Raw genomic sequence first — 20,122 nt, 5'->3', positions numbered from 1 at the left:
CAAAATTAAAAAATGAGTGGGTTTAAAAATTCAATTCCAGTGTTTAAATATTGCATGAGTAAATAGAACTTGTTTACGTCTGATTTTCCCTGAAAACATTACGATGATTATCCGATGTAATTTTAAATTAAGTCGAATTCAACCATGAAATGGTATGTGCTAATCCCGCACAGAGATTTTGATTGGCTAAAAATCTGTTTTTAAAATTACATCGGATAATCATCGTAATGTTTTCAGGGAAAATCAGACGTAAACAAGTTCTATTTACTCATGCAATATTTAAACACTGGAATTGAATTTTTAAACCCACTCATTTTTTAATTTTGTTCTCTGTGCGGGATTAGCACATACCATTTCATGGTTGAATTCGACTTTTCCACACGGCGAGCAGAGTTTTGACGCTGTTTACGGAGACTAAAGAAAATAAAGACAAGTATGCCATATATGGTTGTGTAGATAAATTATCGTAGAAAACATAGGTATAAACAGTTTGTCAGTGTATTTCCTCTGAAAGTGTAAATGAGTCGATTCTGAGGGAGGGGGGTACTCCGTGTAATTCGGAGTTAGATACCTTGTGTTATTATTATACTATGGGTTAAAAATTTATTACCGAAACAAGTGCCTGTGGCAGGTAGGTTAAGGCTTCCCGTAGAATATGACAGTGCACTCTGTGCCTTCACATCTCTGAACTACCAAAACATGACGTCATAATGGAAAATGACGTCAGGTCACTGCAAACTTGAGGTGTTATGACGGGGAGAGTGTCATAAACTTTACACTTTATTTCAAACTGCATGTAAAATGCTAGATAGCTATTGCAAAATTCACGGGTCGTTAAAGGTTTTTTAAGTCTTATATGTCCGAATATTTTAAAAATACACCGCTTACCTACCATTGATTGAAATTCATCATGTTCAAAATGCTTATGAAAAATATACTTTTGAAATGTACTCTGTTTTATACCCGTGGTTGGAGGTAGAATTTATTTTGTGTGTATAAAAGAGTCTGGCGCAGGTGATTAATGAGGATTAATCTGAGAATTTTTGTGGAAATCTGTAAGAAGAGGTTGTTCTCTAACTGAATCTTGCTTGGGAAAAATGTGTATTGGCTTTGTTTTAATACAGATTACGATATTGTGTGGAAAATACCCTCAAATTTGTAAGTAAGTTGAATTTCTCAGGAAATATTTTGTACCCAAGTAATACTATGACTTTCCCAAGCACATTTCGGATACACAAGGATACGGTGAGTTTATTTATATAACAAAATGTTAATAATTATTGTGTTAATCAGCTGCGCCGAAGCGATTTATATGAAACACTTCAAAAAATTGTAAATGACCGTCACGTGATCAACAAAGTCATACTAAAGTTCAATACTTATAAATTAAAACCAAAACCGACCTCGCAATGACATATTATGTTTTGGGCGCATTTTAAAGCTTAGGGAAGCCTTAACATAGCTGCGATTATATATATAAGTCTAGAATGAGTGAACAATTACTCTGAAAAAAAATCAAGCTGGAATCAAGCTTTTCTTCATAGTTTTTAAGAAGACTTTTAAAGCTACAAAGAATTGATATGTGATTTTTTTTATATAGATGATAGTGGGATTAGTGGTCAAAAAATATTATGCTTATTTTGATGGATAAAACCAGAGAAGTTCTTGCTGACACCTCAAGATAATCAGCAGAATACATCCTTATAGTCAAATAAAAAAAGGCCGTTGGAGTTACAGGTATTTGGTGTCTTTTTAGAAGAAAGGCGTACACTGTATGGGAGAACACTTTTTGATTTTCCCGCCACCGTAACAAGTGCTCGGCCTACCTTTTGTGCGGTCCTGTTATCGTGACGTAATCACCAAGGAGATAGGCAAATATTTCAATATGGATTCCCTCTCTTGAGAAAGTATATTGAAAAACTGCATTGATCATGGCATGTTGTGAATAATACTTGGTTGTCCCATTTTCATTAAAATACGGTAAGGTACCAAGATACTAATTAAATTTAAGACGTCATATTTTTCTAAACAAGACAATTTCACCATTATTTTAATGTATAAGCCAATATATTATACTAGGAATAGTGGAGCAAAAATGCATGCAAGTGCTCGTCCCATTAAACGAATAAACACTGCTGAAATGAACATGGCTTTCAATTTAAAATAAAATTTAGAAAATACTTTGATAATTCATTTTTAATCTACTTTAATCAATTAATAAATTGCATAATTTTAATATTTTTAGGAGTATATATGTGCATGGTCCCCAATTTCTTTTTTACAAAGCAATGTATGATAGTGGCTATTCAGCATGTTCATTGATATAGAAGCAAATTTTCTAAATTATTTAAAAAGGACAGAATTTAGTGGCAAAGAAATTACATAAATAATAATTTTGATTTGTTGATATAAGACTTATCACATACCTGAGTTTTACTTTTGATTAATTCAAATGAGATACTCTCAATTTTGATACAAACGGAAGAGCTTTATAATTCATTTATATTGACAAATTGTAAGTTAAATTGTAGTTTTGCGGATGAAAAAGAAATCAACATGGGCATGAACGGACGATTACATTTTGTCAAAATGGATGAAAAAGTTTTTGTTTTGAAAATAAAAAGAAAATGTCTTGAGTGAAATTAAAGGTCATTACATATAGTAAATCAGGATAGAAACTGAACACTGCAGCATGTGCAATATAAGACATGCATTTACTGTAAAAAAGAATATATCACTCAATTTATTTCATATATAATTTAATTTTGTTTGTATTCTAGCCTCTGATTGGTTAATATCCAAAAAGGAACACAAATTATTTATGTATAACCTGGTTTGGTATGGGGACACACCCCCCTGACAACCAGCTGAATCGTCTGTATCCATGCAATCCTCGCATTTCCAGTCCTCGGGATTCATGGAAAATTCCAGATTTAATAAATGTACCTTTAACTTTAAACAGTAACTTGGATCTTACCACATGTAAACAAACAACATGGCTGCTAGGACTATGTATCAGTTTTACCTCCCCTCGCTTCCCATCACTTCCGTTACTAGGGTTGTATTATTGAGCGGCAAATTTGAACTAATAAAAAGCAACGAAATTTTACACCCACAGTTGTTTAATGATTTTAGAATTAAATTATAAGGAATGACTCTAATTCTTGGCCAAATTATTCGAGTATAACCTGGTTTGGGTCAGTTTACGCTGTTTTATAATCCGCTTCGTCATTCCTAAAAAAAACTGAATTCATGCATCTGATCGTGTATGATAACAATGTCTGTATTATATGTGCTGTATTGTATTTTATGTGCTGTATTGTATTATATGTGCTGTATTGACAATACAGGCAAGATGCCAGGAAGACGAGAATCAAAAGGTTCTCCTAATTCAAGGGAGGGAAGTCTAGCTTTCAGTAAACAGAATACAGACATGGTGAGTTACGAAGATCTGTTGATTGCACAGTACCTGGATGAACTCAGAAAAACCAAGAACAGTATGAAGAAAAAGAGAGAGTAAGTGTTAATTTTCTAAATGAAAAATGCAACATGTATTTCTGTTAGGTACAAACACAACAAGAAACTGCATGCATTTTCTTGATACAGTACAAGGGCATGAATTTCTGATAGCTCTTAAAAGTACTGTCTGAAAGGATATAGGCTGTCTAATTATAATTTATACCCTTAACTAGCTATTCTCATGGTAATTTTTTTTATTATTCATGATATGTTTACATGAATTGTATGATCATATGCTTTGTTATAGAGTACCTGCATCACCATACTCCCAGAAACTTCCTCATTCTGATTTTGGCATGTCAAACCGTAGACCAATATCTGCCACTGTCCCAGGACGACCCGGTTCAGGGAGACCGAGTTCTGGTGCCAGGAAACCAAAGATTGATTCCAAATTTATTGCTGACCCAAACCTATGGGACCCCGCAACTCCCAGGTCTGAGAGCACAACTTCTACATCACAGCTGAGGAAAGGGAGACCAGCATCAGCTCCCGTTAGGAGAAAAACGTAGGCCAATTTTTATTGCAAACTCAGTTTGTGTTAAAAGTATCTTCGCTGCAGCATACTGCAGTATTGCACATTGTAAAAATGAGTGAAACTATGATTGAGAAGATGTACATGTAAGCAAATAACAAATAACCTAGATCTGTGGTTCCTTTTCTTCAGAAACCGTCCATTTTCTGCTACATCTAATCTGTCCTGGTTCTACAGAAATAATGCAAGAGGCTGGTCAGCAAGATCTACCCCTTACTCAGGTAAGCAAAATCAAAATATAAACTATAAAGCTTTTTTTCTTATTTAGTTCAATTTTTTATTTGGGTTACATCATTTGATAAAAATCTGTGGTGTTTTGTTGTCTTAAATGTTTTTGATACATACTGTAACCAACTGTTATACATGACATTTAATTCGTAGATTGCCTAATTAATTTTGAAAACTTGTCTAAAATTTAGTGTTTCATAAACCTTTTTTCGTAAAGTCTTATTAAAACTGTTTTGCCACCATAAATATCTATAAGTTTGAGTTGCTAGTGAATCTTCTGAATATTTATCAATTAACAATATATGAATTATCAATATAAAAGTTGGTTTAACATATGTAATTTGATATTTCAGTAATATGTTAGTTTTAGTTTGTTTTGATATTTGATGCATGCTTTGTTTTGTTTTATCATTTTTAATTCCATTTGTAGAATTTATTATCTATGATTAGAATTAAGTTTAGATGATAGAATTACTAATTCTATGCAGATCGATTTACAGCATGTTAAGTATTTATTTTACAGCATGCTCTGATTGTGTTGGATATGTTGACATGACAAGAAGTGGTATTATTTTTATGCTTTTATTGACTTGATTTCTACCCACAGACCTGATTTGAGTGACATCACTTGATTTTGTTGCTATCACTTTTATCATCATCATATACCCTAACTTTTACTTGCACAAGCAGATTCTTTTCCCACAGAACTAATTTTTAGATATTGTTGCAAAAACAAAATTTCACAAGGGAAATTAGCATTTTACTATTTCTTATATCTATTTCTTGTACATACATTCTAATGAATTTAGAATTTTTTTTATAGTGCCAAAAAACAAAAAAAAACAAAAAAATCAATTTTAAGAAAAATGTCAATTTATCTGGTTTTCCAGTCATTGAAAGTTTGTATCTAATCCTATCATGATTTGAATCTCCCCCTTTCCTCCCTAACAAGTCAGCACATATCATAGGTTGGCTTTCCTCCATCAAGTTAACTTTCATGTGTGTTGAGTTTGAGTATCTAACATAACATTGATGTTTACAGGTTCTCAATTGTTCAAAATTTTAAAGGTGTTGGTTAACTCCTTTCATTTTGCTTGATCAATCAAGAAAGCTGCTTTTATATTATTACAAATTTGCTAGCAACGAAAATTGAGGAAACTGAAGTATTGAAATTGATAAAGTCCAATGGGTCTTTAGACAATTAAATCTTTCCACTACTTTTTCATTGAGCAATTATCATGGAATATACATGTACCGGTATTAATCATTTTATATTTTCAGTCTCTTTTATGAAGCACTTTTTGCTATTTTTCCCCTATTTAACACTTTAAACTTTCACTTAAATTTGAACAGCTTTTACTGGAAGAAGAATTAAGTCCCAGTATTTGAACAAACCCTACACAATCAGATGTCTGGCCTTCAAGAATGGCAGCCGGGAAAACATGTGTCGAGTAGCAGCCCCATCAATGAAAGTGGTAGGAAACATTATAATTGTTTATCAAAGAATATACATGTACTTGAATATTTAAGGAATGAATGTAATAGCTGTCCAAATTATACTGGTATAACCTGGGTTGGGGCAGTTTACGCTTTATAAACCACGGTTTATAAAAAAGTGTAAAGTGTTCCAACCCAGGTTATACCAGTATAACTTGGGTAGCTGTTAAATTCATTCCTTATAATTTAAATTTTCATCATTAAGTGTAGAAAATAAGACAATTTCTCCTTCAAAAATGTCTTCAAATTGTACGTATTTTAAATGTAACGTCAAGCGGATTGATATGTTTTTGACGTAAGTAATTGTGATGTAGGCAACCCAGGTTATACGATATAGTCTTAATTTTTTTTATCCAGTCAAATGACGCCTTACAACCAAAATAAATTATATTGACTTATTTATATTTAACTGTCTGCTCTATTTATAATTTTATGTTTAAGTTTCTGGAGATGTGCACTGAGAGATTAGGCCTGGGATTTGCAGCCAGACGAGTGTTTTTGGACAATGGAAAGGAAGTTTTTGATGCATATGAAATTCCTCCAGATTCTGAAGTGTATATTTCAACTGGAGATAATTTTAAGGACCCATACAAAAGTGTGAAGCGTAAGTGTAGCTCATGTAACAGAATTTATTGTACATGATTTTGTAATGACAAAGATGTACTGGATGGCATCTCTTTAATCACATACAGTAAACATCAACCACAGTCAGGAGAAATTCACACTCAATTACATACTTGCAAAATTGGCACTCTTCATTTCTTTTAATAAGAATAAAAGAATTCAAGATCTTGAATGTGAATCATAACCAACAAAAATTAGAAATTAGATTCAAATAAGTCTTAATTTTTAAGTGCATTTTTATGTAAACACATGTGTAGTAATTCAATGACACAATACCGTATAAGTGGAATTTTTAGCGGGACCCAAAATTTAGCGATTTAGCTGTAAAAATTGCTATATAATTTTTGCGAGAAGTAATTTTAGCAATTTGAAAATATTTTGCAAGATAACCTTACCTCCTTAGTGCTGAATGAATTGTTAGCAATATGCAATTTTAGCAATCTGAACACCCTCACTAAAAATTCTGCTTATACGGTGTATCTTATTCTTTTGAAGAAAACATAGCAATAACTAATGGAGCCAAGTGGACACTGTCTGGAGTGTTACTGCCAGAGGAGGGAAGAAAGAAAAAGACAAAATGTAGAGTGTCAAAAAGAATGAGGTACGTTACCAATCTAATGATATCTAATGGTCCCATTCAATGAAAGGATTCAAGAAATCCCAATGAAAGGATTCAAGGGTAGCAACTCTCACCAATTAAAGGATTAAAGGGAAGCAACTCTGACTATCTAATTATGTAGTGTTTGATGATTTGTCTATTGTTTCTAACCAGGGGCCTTCTAGAGAGCAACAGACACCGGATTGTTGTGTACAGGAATGGCTACGCCACAGAACCGATGGAGATAGTGGCGGATATGAGTAATAAGGAGGAGGTAAACACAAACGTCCATTGTTTGGTCAATTCTCCATTTTCATAATTTCATAAAAATTTTCAATGTTTTCACCTGTTTAAACATTAAATTTTGAAATTCTTTTTTTCTGCTGACAGTTCCTGATAGCTTGTACTGCTAAGCTAGGACTAACAACTCATGCCAAAGTACTGTATGACTGGGAAGGAAATGAAATCAAAGATCTGAGGGACGGTAAGGTCGCAGACTGCTTTCATGCACAGTGCATTACACTGGAATCTCTTATTATCATCAGTGTAGCATCTTTTCAAAGAATTTATAATCTCTTAAGGATATTTTATAGAATTGGAGTTAAATTATTTATTTAAATGAAATAGATCATTACAAGCATATATCTCTTTAAAAAAAAAAAAAAAGAAAGAAGCTGTTTATGAATAAGCATTGGATAATGTAATCATGCTGATGGGTGTTTTTTTTTTCTAAAAAGATATTAACTTTTTACAAAATCCCTGTTTTTAGCCCCCTTGTTACATGAGGCAGTACAGGAAGGTAATTCCCCCATTTATGGTCCCCTGTGGGTGTCCATTGGCGAGGCCTTTAGCCCCACAGGTACTGTTCACTTTATCAAGTACCTGAAACGTACCATCAAAGGACAGCTGAAAGAAGCAGTAAAGTACAAAAAAGAGGTAAGATTAAATAGTCAAACTGCAAAAGCTGTCTTTCCATTCTCTCTCTCTCTCTTTCTCTCTCTCTCTCTCTCTCTCTCTCTCTCTCTCTCTCTCTCTCTCTCTCTCTCTCTCTCTCTCTTTCATTTTACAATGGCATGCATTTTGTAAATAACTGATATCAAAATATATTTAATTTCTTGTGTTAAACTTGATAAAAAGAAAGTTATCTACAGCAGATTTATTTGAATCTTTTCAGGTGAATTATGCATTAGGGGATGAGAAAGACAAGGTCACCATTACTGACATTCTGAGCATGCCTGAGGATGAGCTTTACACCACGCTAGAGCTGGTATGTTACATGGATTTGTCAAATTCAAGGAATTACTGGTTAAATGAATAGTTTAGACCTCTATGAAGATTCTGGAATAATTTTTAAAATCTATTATTCCCAAAATGACTGAATTAGTATACGATGATTTAAATGATTGTAAGTAATATGAATGTTGAAAGGGCCTGAAAAAACAAGTTTTTGCCTTTTGTTGCTCTTTAACGTTGATTGAAAAGATATCAATGTTAAAAGGTCTTGATTCTTACAGGGAATAAAACATCTAGTCTGTAATTTTTTTTTAAGGCCGAGCAGGAAGTGGAGAATCTGACAGAGAGTTTGAGGGACATTGAGGACAAACTCCAGAAAATTGTGGAGCTTCAGCAAGTAGAGGAGGTAAGTTAGGGTAACCTTCGGATAAGAGAGTTAGAATTTACCCACTTGATACAAGGTGAAAGAGGCAAAAATAAAATGGGCAGAGAATCCCCCCCCCCCCTTAATAATAATAATACATTAGTAATGTCCCGTTTATTGTCTTATTCATTTGTATTATTCTGTAGAGTGAAGGATCCAACTACAGAATGAAGCATATCAAGGAATGGGAGTTTGAGCACAGATTAGTGGGAAGAAAAGGCCTTAGACTCAAGGTACCCAGAGGACATAAAGCTGTAGATGTCATGCTGGTTTAATTTATTGTAAATCGTTATTAAACATCAGTTAAATCATATTGTATCATTACAGGTGTATGAGAATGGGAGTTACGAGAATGATCAAGTGTTTTACTTTAATCTTGCTGGTGCATTACGAGGCACAAACGACAAAGGAAAAGTCTTAACAAGGGTAAGGACAGCTACAGGCAGTGCTTCAGCAGAGATGTTATATTATGCAAATGTGAAGTTAAGCTTGAGTTGTAAAGTGAAGTGTTATGTATTACTGCTGAAGAGATGATCATTTACTCATTGATTTTTCTTGCAGCTGTTTGATGATCTGTCGACAAACCATGTGACTGCAAATCCACACAATCCAAAAATTGCTCCTGTGGTCAAGAAAATTTTTGACCAGTATGGAAAAGAGATCACCAATGTCTATGACCTTGAGTATGATCAGGAGATATGGGTGTCTTTTGGAGAACCATTTATTAACCCGTTCAGTAAGTGTCAAAATAGAGTTGTGTATTATTGGCATTTATCAGTATTTCTGTAGATTTAAATAGATTACCAGGCAAATATTTTGTACCTTAAAAAAGAGAAAGTCTGAGTTTAAAGATAATTGATGTTTGTAAACTAGCAGTAAAAGACTGGTACATGTAGTTAAATGCATGGAAATTTAAGAAGTTTAAAAAATTGCTTAGCAAAACATCAATTGCTTTTAGCATACTGCATCCAGGCCATGTTTGAGAAGGCTACAGCATACCTTATGGAAGGGGAGACGTTCATCATAAGAGAACCATTGAACATGGATCTTACCAAAAACAGAGAAACGTAAGTGTATTTTTATCTCAATTCTTTTCTTTAAAACAACAGAGAGAACAGTCCATGTGATATTTGACATTTTCATCAGAATATGGATTATGTATTGTTTGGTCTATATGCTGAGGGTTTATTTACAGGTATGCTGCTTGGGAGGCCACAGTGGGGTACCCAGCCTACGATTACGAGCAGGCCAACTCCCCAGAATCCCAGTCACATGTTCAGGACTTAGCACGTATGGCTCGTATTGATGCCAGAAGTACCTTCCTACAAGCTAAGGTATGTAATTAGTAACTCTAAAACACAACATGAAAGGTCACAACTTTACAGATCACAGTTGACTGATGATACACATGTATATTAGTCACAGCTGATTTCCACTAATCCTGTATCTTAGAACATCTCAAAAGTACATTTTTATGTTCAAATGAAATTATGACCTGTCTTCTGTATCGGGCACCTTAACCAAGACCTGGAGAAGAATGTTGACTTTGACACACATGACTGAGTTTCAGAGTATTGTATTATTATTCTTGTTTTTCAGAACAATGAAAAAATTGTGTTGTACCCAGAAGTGAATTGCTTCAAAAAAGTTAAGAAAGGAGGTTCCATAAAACTTTGGCCTCCTGAGGCTCAAGTCTGGACCATTCAGAAGGTAATTTTGGTTCTCATTGCCTTCTTTGTTAAAAATATGTGAAATAACCACACATATGATAAATGAAAATGCTTGGTACAGTGTATTAAAATGATTACTATATACATGTATGAAGCTGTTATAATGTGACAAGCAGGTTACTCTTCAGTTCAGGTTTGGTTCTCACTCGCTGAAATCCTTCTTTTTTCTGTTTTCCAGAATGGCTACATAAGGTGTAAGTCCATACCACAGCTTTGCCTCGGAGTATCAGACACTAGGGTAGATTTGACCTTGGGTAAGGACACAGTGTCTGGGTTTGTTGTCAACATTCAGAAGAAAGCTACAGGCAACACCTACCAACAGTGGCAGTTTAATCCAGATGCCACCATCACATGCCTAGTAAGAAGCTATCTTTAACATGCTAAATGTTCTTCTTTCAAAATTTACAAGTTCATGTATCTTTTACTGAAATCTTGTGTCCATTTAAAAGCCCTCAGTTTTAAAATCATTGGATTTCTTTCACTTCTGACCTTTTCCTCTGCTGTTCTAGGCTCATCCTAACCTTGTTTTGACCTACAATGGGAATCACCTGGGGGATGAGGAAAACCAGCAGCCAGAGGGGATCTTACCAGGACAGTCCGTGTATCTGGTTGTCACTGAGAGACGACAAAAGAAGGAGGCATCTAATCAGAGGTTGGTTTAGTTTGGTGCTATAAATTGTTAACTATAAAAGAACTTCATAATCCGATATATATTCAGTTTTTCAAAAACATTGTTTTTATTCTTACTGTGGAACTGTTGAAAATTTTTCTGAAGTTCACCCCTATCAGCTGTTTTTCTTATATTGGTATTTTTTGTTCAATCAGATTTGCCCTGAAACAGGAGAGATTTGATAACCTGGGACAGTGGAAGTACAATGATGCCACAAACATGGAGTGGAGCAAGAGAGCACTGTCCTGGCCTGTAAAGGAGGACGGCAGTCTAAATGAGGTAGGATAAAAAGTGTATTCTTCTCTCTATACTCTAGCATAGAAGTAGCTCAGTTGACGGGGCTTCATTATGTGTTGGAGTTCAAATCTCAGTATGCTCAGTGTAAGGTCTCTTTGATGAGACCTTGTTATGGTAGGTCCTAACACATATAAAGTCCTTCCTGCTACTGTTCAAGTTTATAGCTGAGGTCTGGTATAACATCACTAATAGGGCTGAATCTGCTGGGATTGAAATAGTTTTCCTGACATGCATGCATTTCAATAGAATCCTCAAACTTTTTGATTTTTTAAAAGGTACAGCAATTAAATATTTTGGTTGCTTACTGAACTGTTTTTGACATTTCAGGACTATGACTGGCCTATGGAGGGATATCTTCTACCAAATGCCCCTCCCCTACACAAACCACTGTCCAAACTTGGAATCTCTGGTAGTGAGTATACTATACAGAAGGAATGTGTGGTTATAATTTATGTTTTCAATTTTGCTTTGTTCTACTGTAATGCTTGAATATATTTATTTGCAGTGGCTCCTTTAAGACTCATGACAATGAAAAATGGAGAGAGAGACACTAGGCTAGCTATGCCTGTGGTTGGCCCAAATCTTACAAATGTAATTATTTAAATCTGTTGATAAAGAAAAATTATATACATAATTTCATATCTACCCGATGTACACCAGAAGGTAAATAAATGTTTTATTCCTGTAAATGTTAAAAGCAGTTTTTTGCTTTTTCTGATGATTAGATGTTGAAGGACTTGAACAAGGAGAAGGGAGGTAAATCTGGTAAGAAGCCTCAGCACTCCAAGCTTGTGGAGAAGGATGTCCCCGTGCCAGAGACAGACAATGTGGAGGAAGACATTAACCTCCACTGTGTGGACAGAACTGTCAGGGAACTAGAATTTATCATGGTATGTACTAAAATTACATTGAAATGTGACAGATTTTACTCAAAACACCATGTTCTTTTCTTTAAAAAAAAATTGATTTTAGTTTTTGGACAACTGCACAAGCCTGCTTAACTTGCCATTTGCTGCCAGACGACTTTTTGACAGTAAAGGAAATGAGCACTTCAGTCTAGTGAACCTGAGGAGGGATGACCTAGTTTATGTGTCCTGTGGGGAGGGCTGGATGGACCCCAAGCTGTCCAAGGATCAACAACAGAGGCGTATTCTGTTGTCACAACTCTCTCAAGATATCGCCAAAATCAGACAGTACATATCACTCCGCAATCCAGAGAGTGAGTTTTTGTGTTTTTTTTAATTTGAGCTGACATGTCAGTCATTTACACTTCATGTACATTGTTAAAGGACCCTCTATAATCCTCTCTTATTTTTAAAAGACTTAAGCTGTCATTAATTTTCTAAACTTTTGAACTATTGTCTTTTATCACTTGTATAGCATCAAGCCTTATTTATAGTAATTGAGTCTCTTATTACGAGTACATATCCCTAAAGGCATTCAATATCTTTACAAGCAGAACAGTATGTATTAATTTTTTTATTCTAATGAAATATAATAATCTGAATTGTTTTAATGGTTTATCAGAGTATGTACTGGAGATGGAAGGTAACTTGGTGGCCAATACACGGATCATTATCAATCGTCAGTGGAATCTTGAGGAGGAGCAGCCTCTCCCCAGACGTCCCCCACCCTCAGAGAGGGACAGTCAGAATCTTCAGGACTCCAGGGCCACCATGTTTGCTGAGGAGGAGGAAGAAAACATGCAAGTTTCTGTTTTTAGCTTTGAATTGATGAAAAAAACATTGACGGAACTCTAGAAAATTTGTCAGTATCATTAATATCCGAAATAAAATAATTAAATTTGAGTGCATTGTATATGTTTAGGACTTGCCATGAGATTGCCCACAGAAGATCTGAACAGAGGTTGAACAACTTAAAATGGCCATGGGAAAGACTTATCAATGTCAGTCAAGATGAGGGATCTGAGGATCCAGACGCCTATAAATTCACAGACAAGGAGATGTATGACAAATACAAGTAGGTAGTCTCATTCCCAGAACCAATTCTCTTCAGTGGTCATTTTTTTCCTTCAGTCACTACTCATGGTCTACATATGCATCTGATTTCTTTGTCCTGCATCATCTGTATGTTAATAAATTAAAGATGGTTTGGCTGCCATTTTATTTATCTGGGGCCCTGTTTTCTGTGATGGAGTCCTGAGTAGCCTGTCTATTCACATATCTCCATACTCTGTCTTCTATATAATACATATTTATTGCAGGGATAGATCAGGAAGGTAAATAAATAGATGATAAAATTAATTATTAATTTAGTATATATAGTTTGCAGTGATCTGTTCCAGAATTAACACATATAGACCTATACATGTATAACATTTGTAAGAACGTAAACTATGACCATATTTGTCCTTATATGATTTTAGTAAAGTTTGTAACTAGTGATGTGCATAGTTTGACTATTGGGTTGAGTTATTTTAACAAAAACATGAGTTTGTGTACATGTACATCAGTGTTATTATGTCTGTATCTTTGAAAACTTGTGTTTTTCACTTTTTGGTGAAAGCTGGACATATTCCAGAATATAATCCAAATTATTCAAATTAGGAATATGTTAATTCTCACTCTGTTTTCTTGCATGGGTAGTTATTATGTAGTTAATATTAATGTAAAAATCACTTTATAAAGTATTTATTGATTATTTTTCAGACCCCAACCCATCCCTAAAATATCTCGGGACACACTTCAGAGATTTGTGTATGAGGATGGATACATAGCCTGTGCAGCCAACCGGACCCTGGTGTTGGGTGTATTAGAACAAGAGGGTCGAGTCAACCCAGTGTTACTGGTCAAACGAAGACCCGATGACATTAATCAGAGATGGGTCATTAGAGAAAATGGGTTAGCTTGATTATTCTTTTATTTTATTACTCATAAATGTTCAGAATATTTATGATATCATAATCTTTGAAACATGATCTTAAAAATAGCCGATATTCAAAAACATCAAATGCCAATAAGATATACATTGTACTGTACTAAATGTACATATGGAGTGATATTGTGTGCTATGTATGGAAAGATATACTGTGTACAGAGTTATATGTTGTACTTCAAAGGATTTTAGACACAATGATTACTATCTTATCACAGGGAAATACGCTCCAAGCACAGCTCACAAATGGTCCTAACTGTTGCCATGCCAGCAAATGAACCATTCTCTGAAGATGAAGAAGGTCGACCTTTGACCTTCAGTGGCTGTGCTGTGACCTTGCAGGCCAGAAAGTTAAATATATATGGCAAGGCTCATCAGAAATGGAGATATGATGCAGAGACTGGATACATACATGCTTTTTTCACTAATCCTTATGATAAAGGTACCTCAGTTATTTACGGACTAAGAATAATATTCTTCAATGAAAGCACTATTGTGTATTCAAGAATAAACAATTATAATACCCACCCATTTTCAGAGAGAAATAAGAGTTACTTATTCACAGAAAGGTCAAATACATGTAGTTATGATTGAAGAGAGCAATGTAGGCTTCTCTTAAATATGATTTGATATTGATCTTAAAAATGACCTTCACATTGCCTACCTTGCTCATCATTTTCATTATTGAATTTAAAAAAAAAAAAATCAAAAATAATTCTTTTTATTGCAGAGATAACTGCCGCCAACCATGCTGACATTTGTACTTACGCCATATCACATGACAGCAAAATTGATCAACCAGTAAGTATCTGCTTTTTATAAATATATTTCTTTGGTAATTTTTCAGTATGTTTATTATCATTGAGCTTGAGGCTTCCATGAATTAGAACGTATCTCATTTCTTAAGGGATACCTAGCAGAGGTTCCATGATTTAGATCTTATCTTATTTCTTAAGGGATACCTAGCAGAGGTTCCAGTTCAGTCCAATTCTGACAGAGTGTCTGTAAAGAATATTACTGTCTGCACTTCCTGTGCCCGTGCCATGAGGGGGCGTTACAAGCTGCAGAAATTACCAGAGAGAACCGAATTTTCTTGTGCAATGGGAGAAGGTAATATCGAAAAATTCTTTTGATTTTTAAAAACATACACTTGTTTGACAAAGAAAGATATTCATGCACAGAGCAAGAAACAGCAAAATAATGTAGATTCTACACATTGGTTTCCTTTGAGAATTATTTTTCTAAAAGATAAAAAATGTTTAGATGAAATGTTTAACTATAAGATTAAAAAGGTCTGTTTTAATATTATTTTGTGGTGTGTATCTAATTGTTAAGTTTTACTATCAACAGCCAAAAAGCTAAAACTACAGCAAATAGGAAGTTTCCGAGTTTTGAATGGAAAGGTTGACTTGTCAACACACGAGGCTGACCTGACCTTGGAGACGTGGGAAGATACCCTCGGAAAACTGAGAGAGGAAGCCAATGTCAAGACCATCGCTAAGGAAATTAATGCAGCCAAGACAGTCAAAACCATCAAAATACTGGCCTACAAGAATGGAGAGGGACGCATGCACCAAGGGGAGCTTATCTGTGGATCCAGCATAGAAGGGGTAAGAACATCCCTTGTAGGAACTATTAAATATACTTCTGTCTAATGAAGATTTTCTGCTTCTGATAAGAAATATATATATATTATGTAATTTTACATCTAATGCATTACATCAGGAATTGTATTGTTCTAGATAGTTATAATTGCCTAAATTAGCAGAAAGTCATCAATTTTGGTTGACACATTTTAAATTCAGTATCAATAGGTTGTTGCCAGGATTAATTTAATTTTCTTGATCTTTTAGATTCTGAACCAGTGTACACACAAGCTGGGCCTGGCCTCGGCTGCCAGGAAGATCTTTACTGAGGACGGGACCTTGGTGCTGGAGATTGATGACCTGATAGACTGGGCTGTGGAGAATTACAAATCTCTAATGGTGGACCAGCTGGAGAAGATCCTCCACGGAAAGGAGGAATCCAATGTGGACGGTAATATGTCTTCTCAAGTCTAGCATTAGAATTATTGAAGAAAAGTAAGTCTGGTATGTCATACATGTATTTGTTTTTATTCTACACTAACAGATGAGGAGGAGGAAGGGGAAACCAAGCAGCCCAATCAACAGAGTAATGAAGCCCCTGGGGGAGGGGAGACTGAACAGCGGGGTGAAGGAGAGGGACAGGACAGTACAGCTGAAGGGGCAGGAGGAGACAATGCTGGTCAGTGACATTGCTATCATATTTAACACAATCTTGCAATTTATTAAACAGTTTTCTTTATCTTGAAACTTTATTTAATCTCAAATTTTATTCTCAATTCAAAGATTTTTATTTTTAAGTATATGCCTTGATTTAAAACATTGACCAGAATTTGTAATTATTTTTAAAAGAAGTGGATCAGCAGGAACAGTCTAAGGTCCAGCGGGAGAGAGACCAGCTTCTGAGTCAAGTTCAAATCCCTCCTGTTGACATTATCCTCCGATATCCAATTGAGGTCTGGGTCTCTTCAGGCCAGGAGTTCTTCCCTCCTGAAAAGGTGGAGACTAAAATGGAAAATCGTAAGAAGAGACGTGCTTTCCGATCAGCTGTGTCTTTAGAACTGGATATGGAAAAACATATCCTAAGGCAAATGAAAGGTATCTTCTCCTTTACAATTCCTTTGAAGTTTGAACTTTCCTAATGAAAAGATAAAACCTAAAGGAAGTATTGGAATATATAGAAGATGTTCAGTGTAGTTGGTAGATAAATACAGTGAAATTATGAATGAAAAACAAAGTTATACAGATTTAATAGATCTTTTGATGTAAAATTTTGTATGATGATTATATACATATTCTAATACTACACAAAGACTAGATATTAAACAAAGGGGAGATTTTTTTTGTTGAGTTTACAAACAGGAAGTTGTCACATGTATTTCCAATTTCAGGACGTAGAATAGAGTCCCAGAACCCTGGGGAGTATAAACCTACCCGCAGTAGCCGACAGCCCGTGATTGTGGAAAACAACTGGCAAGAACCCACCGTAGCTGAGGAACTCAAGCATGACACTATACACAAACTGGAGACACACCTGGCAGAGGTCAAGGCTGTCCAGAAAGAGAAGATCCGCACAGTTAATGTCAACACAAACAGACGCCTATACCAACAACCAGACATGGTAAGGAAAACAAGCAAAAATATATAGGATGCTCTATCTCCCATTGCTTCTAGCTGTTTCATCATTTCCAATCAGTGATTCTTTTTTTGATCTGTGACATGTTAGAGAACCCCTTGTCTGCATTTGATGTGTTGTAATGAAATGTGAAGCATTTCGTGATTGCAGTGATCCACAAAGTAACAAATAAGTGGACACAAACTTTTAAGAAATTCATTTTTTGCAAAGGGAGAAAAGGGTTACATAATACATGTACATTTTTACCTGTTGATCTTTTTCCAACTTGAGTTCCTAAATTTTTTCAAGTCTTACATTTTTGACAGTTAAAAAGATTAAGGAACTCAAGAGAAAATGGTCACTAGCACAAGTAATGAAACCTATGTCTTTTGAATACAGATGTATATGTATATGTATAGAGAAACTTGTTTTACTTTTCTCTGTTTCTATAATTTTACTGCAGGTAATTTAGAGTTATAACATTTTGTATGTGATATATATACAGTCATAAAATATACATTTAAGTGGTCTACAATATAATTATACATCATGGTTTGTTTACCTTTAAAAGTTCTGTGTATTGCCTAGATTTGCCATATATTGAAGATCAAAGATCTTTTAATTAATGCATTGACTTGTCCTCTAGAAACGAGTGATGGTATTTCCAAATGGGGAAAGTGTAGAGAGGGCAGTGTATGTGTGGGGAGAAACACTAGAGGAAATTCTGGACAATGCCACCATTAAACTGGGGCTATGGGGACAAGCCAGGATTATCTACAACATGGAAGGCAAGAAGGTACACAGATAATTAGTGTGTAGTTAAATACATCTGATACAAAAAATTACAGGCTTTCTGGTATTTAAGTTTTAGCCAAGTGATATCCTCGTTCAATTATAATGACCACATTTTTTGTGTGTGCATATAAATTATATACTAATGAGATGAAATATAATGAACAACATTTTTAAACAATAGAACTATTACATTTTTATGCATGTAATGCATACTTCTTATTTTTGTAGGTGGAAAAATTTAATGAAATCAATAAGGATGAATTGCTTTGTGTTTCTATGGGGAAATCATTCAGCAAACCCAAGAATGCACTAGATGGAATAGAGATTAAGGCAAATTGGGGTAGAGCTCGGAAGCAGTATGGACCTAGTGCTACAGATTTAGTGGTGACAGCTCCAGTCAACCCTACAGTCAATGTAAGAGCAAACTTGTCAGGTGCTATAGAGTTAACAAATAAACAAAATGATTGAATCAAATAGTGTTTATAATTTTTTTCTTTTTATAATACTTTCAGATAGTGTTAAATATCAAAGTATATTTTTTTAAAATATGTCTTGTAACCAGGTGCAGATGACAAGTAGATACAGCATCTAAACATGTTTTCATTTATTATCTTTTTCAAGTTTACAAAGAAGACCAAAGAAACTCTGTCATTTCAATGCTATTGGTTTAACCTATGTAAATCCTTGGTTTGATGGTAGAATTTTATATTTTCCTAGGTCGATCCTTTCGGACCACCAGGTCTTGCTCTTCCACCAGCAGAAGACAATAAATCTACCACAACAAACAGACCACAGTCTGCAAAACCACCAGCAACATGAGTTAGCAACACCAGCAATCACATGTGCAACTTCTGGAAAATACATAAACTTGTTAGTGCTTGATAGAAGCTTGTAGAGACGTACCTTTGTTGTTTCCCAGTGTTAGGACCCTCTGTCATAAGCTTTAAAGGATTGTAGAATATCTGTTGGTTTCCAATCATCGAAATTCATGTTAAGAAGTTCTCCAAGAGCTAAGATTCCAGCATGGATTTGATATAGAAAGTGTGAATGATATCTTCAACAACCATAATAATGGGACCTTGACCCCACCATTTGTTTGTGCCACTAGTACTTAGGGCATTTGGTGCCTTGTGCCCATGTTCTTCGTTTCCTAATCCTTAGACTTATCTGCAGCATTTTTGTACTTAATTGTACGTTATGAAGGGGCGGTTGTTTGTGTATAACTTTTATATATATAGTGTCTTTATGTGGAGCTTTAAAATTGATTTGTTTTAGTTTGTCTGAAAAAAGACAGTAAGGGTTACAAGATCACAACATACGACATTACAGAAGATAAATGAATATCAGGGTACTTATGAACCATATCAACATGTGCTAATTTATGTGAACAATTTAATGCATTTGTTTTCTGTAAATTGTGTTTCAACGTTTGTTTTGAAATTAATACATTTTTAGCTCACCTCGACGAAGTCGAGATGAGCTTATGCTATACCCCCGGCGTTGGCGTCGGCGTCGGCGTTAGCGTCGGCGTCCCGTTTAAAGTTTTAGGAGCAAGTCCCATTCCCAAGTTACTATAAGCCCTACCTGGACCAAACTTGCATGGATGATGCATCTAGAATGGACACTGCCACACTTGCTTCGGATGCTGGATCTGACCTAGATTTTCCAGATGAGTGACCAGGTTAAAGTTTTTGGAGCAGGTCCATTCCCAAGGAACTATACGCCCCACCTGAACCAAACTTGTATGGATGATGCATCTAGGGATGGACACTACCACACTTGCTTCGGATGCTGGATCTGACCTAGATTTTCCAGATGAGTGACCAGGTTAAAGTTTTTGGAGCAGATCCATTCCCAAGTAACTATAAGCCCTACCTGGACC

The 20,122-nt window shown here is 35.0% G+C and overlaps 1 protein-coding gene across 1 annotated transcript; it reads left to right on the top strand.

Moving 5' to 3' along the window:
- Positions 1-1,870: 1,870 nt before the first annotated feature.
- On the top strand, positions 1,871-19,679 carry LOC133189537 (doublecortin domain-containing protein 1-like). The gene is made up of 40 exons (XM_061324894.1): positions 1,871-1,980; positions 3,351-3,516; positions 3,767-4,024; positions 4,184-4,272; positions 4,803-4,844; positions 5,633-5,754; positions 6,218-6,380; positions 6,896-7,001; positions 7,173-7,272; positions 7,389-7,482; positions 7,768-7,934; positions 8,173-8,265; positions 8,548-8,637; positions 8,802-8,888; positions 8,983-9,081; positions 9,217-9,391; positions 9,614-9,722; positions 9,851-9,989; positions 10,255-10,365; positions 10,564-10,743; positions 10,895-11,037; positions 11,211-11,334; positions 11,680-11,764; positions 11,858-11,943; positions 12,078-12,242; positions 12,325-12,571; positions 12,880-13,057; positions 13,180-13,332; positions 14,022-14,213; positions 14,466-14,689; positions 14,978-15,048; positions 15,204-15,357; positions 15,598-15,857; positions 16,101-16,284; positions 16,378-16,512; positions 16,683-16,928; positions 17,222-17,451; positions 18,092-18,241; positions 18,469-18,654; positions 18,958-19,679. Exons 2-40 carry the CDS (start codon positions 3,356-3,358, stop codon positions 19,057-19,059), a joined length of 5,700 nt encoding a protein of 1,899 aa, XP_061180878.1. The 5' UTR covers positions 1,871-1,980; positions 3,351-3,355; the 3' UTR covers positions 19,060-19,679.
- Positions 19,680-20,122: the final 443 nt, after the last annotated feature.

This window comes from Saccostrea echinata, unplaced genomic scaffold, assembly GCF_033153115.1.
Source record: "Saccostrea echinata isolate AGI-Se365-2 ecotype Australia unplaced genomic scaffold, CSIRO_AGI_Sech_v1 ptg000019l, whole genome shotgun sequence".
NCBI classification, from domain to species: Eukaryota; Metazoa; Mollusca; class Bivalvia; order Ostreida; family Ostreidae; genus Saccostrea; species Saccostrea echinata.
Note: the sequence above shows the minus strand (reverse complement) of the source record. Positions and strands in the feature narration are given on the sequence as shown.

What these genes read in the sequence shown, in the direction of transcription:
- LOC133189537 (XM_061324894.1), top strand. Translation starts at nt 3,356, where the DNA reads ATGCCAGGAAGACGAGAATCAAAAGGTTCTCCTAATTCAAGGGAGGGA. An exon ending in AAGGAGGCATCTAATCAGAG is followed by an intron (nt 11,038 to 11,210) that starts GTTGGTTTAGTT and finishes TTGTTCAATCAG; the next exon opens with ATTTGCCCTGAAACAGGAGA. An exon ending in CAAACTTGGAATCTCTGGTA is followed by an intron (nt 11,765 to 11,857) that starts GTGAGTATACTA and finishes ATTTATTTGCAG; the next exon opens with TGGCTCCTTTAAGACTCATG.